Here is an 11,160-nt window from a genome sequence, read left to right as displayed (position 1 = left end):
TTAAAAACAAATGTTGTGGCTCACACATATACCTAAGGTATACAGCCAGACATACCTAGTTCGCCTAACCAAAATCCAAAACTAATGAATAGATAAGTAATATCTGAAGTACTTACTGTGGAGAACCTTGAGGAAATGTCCCATGACTTGCAGAGTGGGTGATTTTTTGTGTGTTTTTTTTTCCTTTTACACATAGAAGTTGAAAGCAAACAGACCGTGCAGAACACTTCAGACACAGTGAAGTATCTAAATAATCTGTACAAAATCATCCTGAAGCCTATGACTTGGTTTGATGCTCTAAGGGAGTGTCAGAAGGATAACATGCAGCTGGTGAGCATCACAGACCCTTACCAGCAGGCGTTCCTAACTGTGCAGGGTGTTCTTCATAACTCCTCTCTATGGATTGGACTCTCCAGTCAAGACGTAAGTTTTCAGTCCCAACTGCCCAGATTGGGTGATGGAATGTGAAATTTTTGTTGTACACAGCATTTCTCATATCAAACTGAAAGAACCTGGAGATTGTCAAGTCTTACTACAGTGCGTAAATTTCATGACATGTGTCATTTTTAGTGGCCATCATCTTTCTACTCTTGAAAGGTGTGGTGCTTTATTGTTTAGATGAAGAAAAAGTTAAAGTGGGCGTGTGTAGCTGAACACTTCTTTTTATTCTAGTTAAAGACTGAGTGGGAATCAGGAACTGCCTTGCCTCTCCAGCGAATGCAAAGGAGAGAGGAAGAAAAGAATTTAAAAATCAGAGTTGAGGGCGCCTGGGTGGCTCAGTGGGTTAAAGCCTCTGCCTTCAGCTCAGGTCATGATCCCAGGTCCTGGGATCGAGCCCCGCATCAGGCTCTCTGCTCAGCAGAGAGTCTGTTTCCCCCTATCTCTCTCTGCCTGCTTCTCTGCCTAGAGAGTCTGTTTCCTCCTATCTCTCTCTGCCTGCTTCTCTGCCTACTTGTGATCTCTGTCTGTCAAATAAACAAATAAAATCTTTAAAAAAAAAAAAATCAGAGTTGAATCGAGGGAGAGCGGGGGACTGAGAGCTCAGAGAGACAGGAAGAGAGAGAATCCCAAACAGTGTCCACACCAAGTGCAGAGCCCAATATAGGGCTCCATCTCATAACCCTAAGATCATGACCTAGGCAGAAGTCAAGAGTCAGACGCTCAACTGACTGGGCCACCCAGGTGCCCAGTTAATTTTTTTAAAAGGAAATTAAAATCACCTGTAATTCCAGTACCTAGTAATAAATATGATTTAATAATTTGGTATGTATCTCTCAAGCTTTTTCCTATATACACATGTATATTTTTAAGACATTTGGGATCATACTATTTTTTAGCTTTTTTTCATCACTTAAGGATTTTGACATTGTTTCTTATCTTATTTTCTCTTCTAAGATTTTATTTATTGGGGTGCCTGGGGGGCTCAGTCATTAAGCAGCTGCCTTCGGCTCAGGTCGTGATCCCAGGGTCCTACGATCGAGCCCTGCATCGGGCTCCCTGCTCAGCATGAAGCCTGCTTCTCCCTCTCCCACTCCCCATGCTTGTGTTCCCTCTCTCGCTCTCTCTCTCTGTCAAATAGATAAATAAAATCTTTTAAAAAAAAAGATTTATTTGACAGAGAGAGAGAGATCACAAGTAGGCAAAGAGTCAGGCAGAGAGACGGGGAAGCAAGCTCACCGCGGAGCAGAGAGCCTGACGTGGGGCTCCATCCCAGGGCCCGGAGACCATGACCTGAGCCGAAGGCAGAGGCTTAATCCACTGAGCCACCCAGGTGCCCCTATAAATAAATAAAATCTTAAAAAAATATATATTATTTACTTATTTGAGAGAGTGAGTGAGCAAAAGAAGAGGGCACAAGAGGGGGTTGGGGGGAAGAGGCAGAGGGAGAGGGAAGAGCCGACTCCCCAGTGAGCAAGGAGCCCAGTATGGGACTTGATCCCAGGACTCTGGGATCATGACCTGAGCTGAAGTGTGTAAGGCTCAACCAACTGAGCCACCCGGGCACCCTCTTACCCTATTTTCAGTCTTCACCTATGTTTCTCTTTTTCCTTTCACTCTTTTAACAGGTTTATTACATATCTGTATAAACTGCCTTAAATCTTTGGAACGTGACAGGATACAAATAAAACTTTACATTGAAAGCAATGAAAGAGTATTGAAAGATTTTAAACATAGTAGTAACATTAACAGATTTTTACCTAAGAAGAATTATATTGGCAGAGGGCAGGTGAGGAAGTGAGCAATCTCGAGCTTTCTTGTAAAAAAATTCATGCAGGAGCTGATGCTGGTCTGAACTAATGCCTGAGGCAGTTCTGGGTTATATAAAGTCCAGAGTGTGTGTGCAGGAGCAGGTCACTTAAGTATGTAGAAGTGGAAGTACATAGAAATAGAGGAAGTCACGAAGGCTGGGGAACTGCTGAGCCATAAGTCAATGGTAGGACTAGGAGGACAGAGCAAGACGTGGGGCATCACCTTAGTGAATGTCAGGGAGGAATAAGGAGGCCAAGTTATAAGTGAAAGTCAAAAAGAGGCAAGGAATCTGGGAGTTTGCATAAACCCTAAAGGAAATGACTGAAGGAAATAAAAATACATATCCCATTCTCATAGCCTGATGGTATCTGAGAATGGAAAAACAAACAGTCTTTCCCTGTGGGCATTGAAAGGACATTATTCCTGTAGAAAAGATAGGTTTTAATTAAGATCAATTAAGGTCAAGAATTTAGTTAAGAGATACTTACAGTCTTAATAAAGAAAGAGGGTATTCAGCAGAGATAGAGGGTGCAGGGATTTATCTACAAGGAAAGAAGTTCCAAAGGACCAGATACCTGGGTTAGTTGTGAAGGCAGCAGAGGTGAAGGAATCCAGGGTAATGCTAACATCACATGGCCAAAGGGCCACATCTGAGGCCACAGGGGCTTAGGAATTAACTGGCCACAAAGTTACAGCTGGAACCCTGGTAGAGAACAATTTCAGAATGAAAACAGTTGTTGGTGTTGAAGCTTAAACATGTTTGCTATTTATGGGTCACTAAGGATATTGTGTGTGGCCTTTACCCAATATCCAAATCAACCAGTGATGTAAAATTGCCTTGGGTCTCAGGACAGCTTATGTCATTGGGTCAGTGTACAAGGCCTGGTGCTCGGTCAGCACCTTGGAGAAGCACAGATAGGTGAGTATCCCCACAGTCTGTCCCCTGGACTTTGTACCTATTCTGTAAAGTCTCTCTCAGGATAGGTGGGTGGTCAGGCCCTTGGTAAAATGTAAAGACAGACAGATGTTCACAGTCTTTTAGTGCATAATAAAATAGAGTGAATGAGGAAGCTTCTCCATAAACCCAAGTGTGAAAGCAGCCTGAGTCACGGTTAAGAGGGAGGGAGCTAATATTTATGTGGCCATGTGTACCTGCTGGCCATTATGTGTTTTACACATCACCCCACTAATTCCAGCCCTGAGGTTAAGTGTCACATCCATTTAATAGCTGAGGGGATGGAAACATGGCAAAGTAAAATAAAAAACTAATACATGACTGCACGAGAATTCCAAACTAGATATGCTTTAGCTCCAGGGCCCATGTTCTTTCCACTCCTGCAGGTTGTTGTTTCTCTGACTTCCAACAACCCATAGTTCCAATTATGTATGAGGCAGCCCAGTCTAACGGCTCAGACCATAGGCTCTAGAGTCTGATGGCCTGGATTAGAATCCCAGCACTGCGCACACAACATGCCTTCCGTTTCTCATCTGTGAAATGGGTACAATAGTTCCTATCTCATATGGTTGTTATGAAGATTAAGTAAACCTATATTTGCAAAGCCCTTACAACCGTGCCTGGTGCATGGTAAGTCTATGTAACTATGTGTTAAATATAAAGTAAAATTTAAATATATATAATATATATATTTAAATTTTATATATATATATTTTATATATATAAATCTATATATATATATGGTAAAATTAAAAGTCATTAGATTGATGAGGGACAAAAATAATAGAAAATGGATAACACGGAGTATTGCCACTTGAAATACATTTCTGCTGCTTACAGGATGAACTCAACTTCGGCTGGTCAGATAGAAAACATCTTCCATTTAGTCGCTGGGCTGAAAATAATGAGCAACTTGAAGACTGTGTAATATTAGACACTGATGGATTCTGGAAAACATCTGATTGTGATCATACGCAACCAGGTGCTATTTGCTACTATCCAGGAAGTATGCTAATTTTAAGTATTTTAAATATTTTAACTCTTCAATTATTATCAGTCTCACGAATAGTGAGATTTAGGGGGGGTAGTTTTGTAAAATCTGGTTCGGAAATTATAGTCATATCCATTTTTATAACAAAATTTTTCATGAAAATTTGTATTAAAGGAGAATTATTATGTGTTGGGTACTTTGTCATTGATTTATTTTAGACATGTTCTATCTTCATTTTTGTCAGCTGACAATGCTACTTGGTCTTTCAGTTTTAAGTCCCTACTTCCCTCATTTTGTATATATTTCATGTTTATATTCTATAGGAAACTTGATTTGTGGGAATTTTTTTTGGTAATTCTTATCAACAACAGTTTCTTTTTAAGAGTCACTGTTAAGATTCATGTGTTTGTAAGTAACAGTAACCAGCTCAAGCTAGCTTAAGCCAAAAGGGAAATTTAGATCCTCAAAAATGAGGTTATCGCTGAGCTTCATGAGAGTGGAATCAGAAACTGGATGGAATCAGGAACCCAGAGATACTGTGTCCCACCTATCCCTTCTGTTTCTCTCTGTGGATTTGTACTCTTCTTTTCATGTACTTTCTGCTTCTCTCTGCACATGTTGAAACACAGCAGCTCTGTAGCTTTTGATTATAGCTGTAACTGGAAATGAATTGACTATCCCTGCAATCTACTTTCCAAATTCTTAGAGAGAATCTGATGCACTCAACTGAGTAAGGTTTACGATCTCTAGCCTAGTCAGAAGATAGTGGTTATACAACTGCCAGGGGCCCACATTTGTGCATCTGCAGTAGAAAGAAGATACATCTACTTTCCAGATGGGAGTTGTGAGCTGGGAGAGATTCTGAATGGTCTCTACTGCATATTAAATCTGTTTGATTGGCTTCGAGTAGAGCATATCTATGTTTGCATCTTCTTAAATGTATGGCTTTTTCATAAAATTTTTTAAAAAGCCAGATTTTCTAGATGTCAGATTTTCAACTACTTCTATTTGCTTTCATTTAAAGCAACAACTTAGAACAGCACATATTTCATTAAAATGTACCTTTAAAAAAAATAAATAAAAAATAAAATGTACCTCTGAAATTAGAGAAGATATTGGTAAACAGAAACTTAAAGATGAATTCCCAAAGTTATAGGTCGGTGCCCGTTATTAATATCTTTGTATCGTCTCTGAGGTTGCCCCTTGTATTTGAGGTTTGGTGACACAGAAAGGCAGAAACTACATTTAACCTAACAGCAACTCGTGTTTTATATTCTTTCACTCATTTCACAGCAGGAGTGAGTGGAAGGAAACTGTGTTAAATAAATTTCTTCCAACAGAAACCCAGTTAAGAGGTCACATTATATTTGACTATAAACAGAACAAGCATCATTAGGCGATTATTTATTGGCTTCTGGAATATTCCCTACAAATCAAGCCTAATTACCATGAACAGGATTTAACATTTATGTCTAAAGTTAGAATTCATACCATTGCCTTTTTTTTTTTTTTAGATGAGACTGAAAAGGAGGTCAGAACAGTTGAGAATGTTCAGTGTCCATCTCCTGTTTTATTTACTCCATGGATACCATTTCAGAACTCTTGCTACAATTTCATAATAGCAAAGACTGAATATACTGCAACACCAGGTGAAATTCATTCTAAATGCCAGAAATTGAGTAAGTACCTTATGCAGCCATTACATGTATGTTCATTAAAAGTGTGTTATAAGACTATGGAGTATTATGCCTCCATCAGAAAGGATGAATACCCAACTTTTGTAGCAACATGGACGGGACTGGAAGAGATTATGCTGAGTGAAATAAATCAAGCAGAGAGAGTCAATTATCATATGGTTTCACTTACTTGTGGAGCATAACAAATAGCATGGAGGACAAGGGGAGTTAGAGAGGAGAAGGGAGTTGGGGGAAATTGGAAGGGGAGGTAAACCATGAGAGACTATGGACTCTGAAAAACAATCCGAAGGTTTTGAAGGGGCGGAGGGGTGGGAGATTGGGGGAACCAGGTGGTGGGTATTAGAGAGGGCACGAATTGCATGGAGCACTGGGTGTGGTGCAAAAACAATGAATACTGTTATGCTGAAAATAAAAAAATAAAATTTAAAAAAGTGTGTTATAAGTATTTATAATTAGCACTAGATTGCAAAAATATTCATCTCCTAATTTCTACATTATGAATAAAAAAAGTATAAAAATTTGTGTTTAGTTAAAATGGAGAATATAAGAGTTACTTCTTTACCCATCCATTAGAGAGCTAGTCTGTCTTTATATGTATGAACAAAATGAGTTCTGCTTAAAAAGCAAAAAGAAATGACTCTAGCAAGCAGAGAACTGGATGTTAAACCAAGCTAGACTGTAGACAAAGTGACAATAGGTGAATTGGGGTTGTTGAAAGCTCAGATAGGTAGTCAAAAGCAAAGAAACAGCTCTGCTTCAAAGAAATATGTATTTCACACTTTCAACTCTTGGGATTCTTCAGATATTCCCTCTGAGATCCACTGAGGACTTATGACTTCTGAACAGTGGACCTGTGAACTGTGGGAAGCTCCTTTGGATAATACCAAACCATTATTCTCTAAAGTGTGCTGTTTAGAAACTAGTCTTGAGAGGTAGTCTACGAAAAGGATCCTTACAAAAAGAAAAAGGTTGAGAAATTATACACCATTGCTTCTGGTTAGACATTGTCATATGTACATCAGCATATCCTTTAAGAAGTACTGTCATAAATGAACTAGTTTAACTTCATGTAACAATGTTCGTGATGCTTTTATCCACCCAGTCTTTTTCTGAGAAACTCCTGCTAATTTCCTGAGGCACGCTTTTTGGGAAATATTGAACTTTTTTAACCCTAATATAAAGAGCGATATCTAAGGAAAGTGAAGATCTATCTTATAGATCATCCAAGAGGTTTTGTTTATTATTGTCTTTGGAAGTGTATCATTAATATGGGTAAATTTGTGCCAATTCAAAATAAGCCTTAAATGGGGAAAAGTGAAGTGAATCAATGTTTTAAATTCTCTATTCATCTGCTAGTTTTACACTATTCTCTAAGACCAAATTTAACATCGAAATGTTAGGGACACCTGAGTGGCTCAGTTGGTTAAGCATCTGACTCCTGATTTGGGCTCAGGTTGTGGTTTCAGGGTTGTGAGATCAACTTTATGAAGGGCTAAGCATGGAGCCTGCTTAAGATTCTTTCTCTGCCTCTTCCTCTGTCCCTCCCTTCCCATGTGCTCACTATCTCTCTTAAAACAAAACAAAACAAAACAAAACAAAACAAATAAAAACTAAAATAACATCAAAGTGTCTGAAAACTTATTAATCTATTCATTTTAATACAATGAAATCATTTTTTTAATATATTTATTCATTTGAGAGAGAGAGACCTAGCAGGGGGTGGAGCAGAGGGAGAGACTCTCAAGCAGACTCCCCATTGAGCACAGAGCCCTGGGGAGAACTGGTTCTTACAACCCTGAGATCATGACCTGAGCTGAAACCAAGAGTTGGGTGCTCAACTGATTGACCCACTCAGGAGCCCCAGTACAATGAGATAGTTTAATTTACATGTCTGTCTTATTTTCCAATATTGTTTTTGAGTTGATTTAGCTGGGAAATAAAACTTTCTAAATCTATCAAAATAAAGTGTTCTAGATAAGTATTAAAATTATTGACTGTTTTTTATTTAACAGATCCAAAATCACATGTTCTGAGTATTCGAGATGAAAAAGAGAATAACTTTGTTCTTGAGCAACTTCTGCACTACAATAATATGGCTTCATGGGTCGTGTTAAGTATAACTTACGAAAGTAAGTTGTAAATCAACTGATTTTCTCTATTTATATTCATACTTCTTTATACACTATTTATCAAGCCACAAAAATATAGGTCTTCAAAATATGTTTACAAATATACAAAATTATAATTATGTACTTAGCAGAACTTCTTTTCTTTGATACATTCTTTTTTTTAAAGATTTTTATTTATTTATTTGACAGAGAGAGAGAAAGCAAGAGAGGGAACACAAACAGGGAGAGTGTGAGAGGGAGAAACAGTCTTCCTGCTGCACAGGGAGCCAGATGTGGGGCTCGATCCCAGGACCCTGGGATCATGACCCAAGCTGAAGACAGACGCTTAATGACTGAGCCACCCAGGCACCCCAGCAGAATATCTATAAATACCAGACAATTTTTAGATCTCAAATCTGCCATTAAAATGCCTTTACCACCAAGGTTAGAGTTAAATGGTGGAAAATAATTTCCTTTCTCCACTATCTCTCCTACCTATTCAAGACTAACTAAAAATGACCACACTGCCATAGAAATCTTTAATATTTACCTTGTATCTCTACTATGTATATGGGATAAATGAGAATGGAATTATACTTCCATTAATCTTGCACCTTTGGGTTTACAGTGTTGGCTTGGACTATGAGTTAGAAAAATGAGAAACAGTTTGACAATGAGATAGATTATTTGAAATTGGGACTAAATGCCACAAGTCCAAGGCATAATTGCTATGAAAGATTCACTCATTCATTTCTTTTAGAGGGGGAGGAGAGAGAGCGTGTACGCGTGCACACACAGTGGCAGCGGAGGGGAGAAGGAGAGGGAGAGAATCTCCAGCAGACTCCCTGCTAAGCGGGAGCCCCACCCAGGGGCTCAACCCCACGACCCTGAGATCATGACCTGAGCTGAAGTCAAGAGTCAGTCACCAACTAAGCTACCCAGGCACCCTGCTATAAAAATTTTTTTAAAACACAGACCCTAATAATATCAGAAATAAGACCAATTTAGAAAAATACTCAATTAGAGATATCCTGAAAATCATAGAAGTTTTGGACTTAGGAAAAAAGTCACTCTGAAACATCACACATCAAAAGCATACATTTAGCCAAAAAAGGGTGGTGGGCGTTAATAAGGGGCATAGGGCAATGACAGTCAAAGGCAGAAGCTAAATTACTCAAATATGTCCATTTTAAAAATAACCTTCTTGGTGTACCCAGGTGGATTAGTCGGTTAAGCATCAGCCTTTGGCTCAGGTCATGATCCCAGGGTTGTGGGAAAGAGCCCTGCATCACATCTGGCTCCCTGGTCAGTGGAAAGTTGCTTCTCCCTCTGCCTTTCCCCCTGCTTGTGCTCCCTCTCAAATAAATAAAGTCTTTAAAATATATATATAGCTTTCTCCTTGCTATCTAACCTGACTCATTTTTTAGAGTTGCTAAAGTTTTTCTTAAATATTTATGGCATACAGATGAGTTAACAAAAATTAAGCTATCAGGCAATGGGTAAGACTTAGGTTGCCAATCAAAAATGAGTTCATCGTAGTGGGACTTAAGGTCCCAAATCCTTTCTCCAATGACACTTGAATACTCTTAAAACTAAGAAGGGGGAAAAAAAAATGGAGAGAAAGTAGGTGGAAAGTTTCTTGGCTTTACCTGGAAATGACTGAGGAAACAGTGTTCCCGAAGAGACCAGTGGAGACCACATCCAGGATACAGAAATTTCAATTTTACCTTCTGATATACTGTTAGTTATATTGTCAGAAACAACTGAAAAATATTCTGTATTCTGAAAAACATTTTCAGAATAGACTTCCTTTTAAGCATTGTAACTTCATTTTATAAATTGTATGTGTAAGGGGCACCTGGGTGGCTCAGTGGGTTAAAGCTTCTGCCTTCCATTCAGGTCATGGTCTCAGGGTCCTGGGATCGAGCCCTGCATCAGGCTCCCTGAGGGCCTGCTTCCTCATCTCTCTCTGCCTGCCTCTCTGCCTGCTTGTGATCTCCGTCTGTCAAATAAATAAATAAAATCTTTAAAAAAAAAAAAATTGTATGTGTAACAAAATTTCAACTAAAGTATATAGACATGAATTCACATGATATAGAAAGATGTTTCAGGGCACCTGAGTGGCTCAGTGGGTTAAGCCTCTGCCTTCAGCTCAGGTCGTGATCTCAGGGTCCTGGGATCGAGCCCCGCATCAGGCTCTCTGCTCGGCGGGGACCCTGCTTCCACCTCACTCTCTGCCTGCCTCTCTGCCTACTTGTGATCTGTCTCTGTCAAACAAATAAATTTTAAAAAAAGAAAGAAAGATGTCTCAAGCAAATAGCAAATTTGGTTTAAATCTAATTCTTACTGGCTTAATTCACATCCATAGATTTGTTTAATTATTTCAGTGTACTTAAATAATATTTAATTATAATACCACTGGTACAAAGGATTTTTTTTTTTAAGTTCTGACTTTTCAGAAGTAAGACTCTTTACAGAAACTACTAAGAGAAGCCACTTGTCAACTGAAAGATGCTTCAAGCCAAATGAAAAAGTGGGCCTTTTGTATAACAGTTTTAGGAATACACCATCACCCATCATGTTAGCCCGAAAATTGTCAGTTTAACATTTGGGGAGAGGGAAGGAGGGCCTGGGAGACATGAGGTGGATATAAAGCAGTGAGCAAGAACCAGATCACGTGTACAGTGTTTCTAGTGTGTCTTTGCAGCAGGGGCATGTTTATTTATTTTTTTTAAGATTTTATTTATTTGCGAGAGAGAGAATGAGAGAGTGAGCCCTAGAGGGGGAAGGGTCAGAGGGAGAAGCAGACTCCGTGCTGAGCAGGGAGTCCAGTGCAGGGCTCGATCCTGGGACTCCAAGATCATGACCTGAGCCGAAGGCAGTCGCTTAACCAACTGAGCCACCCAGGTGCCCCAAGACACATGTTTAGGTATAGCACCTCAGAAGATGGCCATCAGTGAAAGGTACAAATAACCAGGACAACAATGGGTATGTATACTTTATAGTAACTTCACTCTTGATGCAAATTCATAATTTTAATAGGCCTAGCAACTTATTTTTCAGAAACTTTGATATATTCCCTCACACAATTCAGCCATTTAAGGTATACAATTTATTGACTTTTAATATAGTCACAGAGTTGTTTAGCTATCACTACCC

The 11,160-nt window shown here is 39.1% G+C and overlaps 1 protein-coding gene across 2 annotated transcripts in view; it reads left to right on the top strand.

Annotated features, from left to right (window-relative positions):
• LOC116867898 (CD302 antigen) overlaps positions 1 to 11,160 on the top strand; it is a 131,255-nt gene that overhangs the window by 67,430 nt on the left and 52,665 nt on the right. For both annotated transcript variants that reach the window (XM_032857903.1, XM_032857901.1), the window contains exons 25-28: positions 197 to 423; positions 4,046 to 4,211; positions 5,711 to 5,875; positions 7,906 to 8,022. In XM_032857903.1, the coding sequence (XP_032713794.1) occupies positions 197 to 423; positions 4,046 to 4,211; positions 5,711 to 5,875; positions 7,906 to 8,022 (675 nt within the window). The remainder of the gene's footprint in view (positions 1 to 196; positions 424 to 4,045; positions 4,212 to 5,710; positions 5,876 to 7,905; positions 8,023 to 11,160) is intronic.

This window comes from Lontra canadensis, unplaced genomic scaffold (assembly GCF_010015895.1).
Source record: "Lontra canadensis isolate GAN:19392208 unplaced genomic scaffold, GSC_riverotter_1.0 scaffold13, whole genome shotgun sequence".
Taxonomy (NCBI): domain Eukaryota; kingdom Metazoa; phylum Chordata; class Mammalia; order Carnivora; family Mustelidae; genus Lontra; species Lontra canadensis.
Note: the sequence above shows the minus strand (reverse complement) of the source record. Positions and strands in the feature narration are given on the sequence as shown.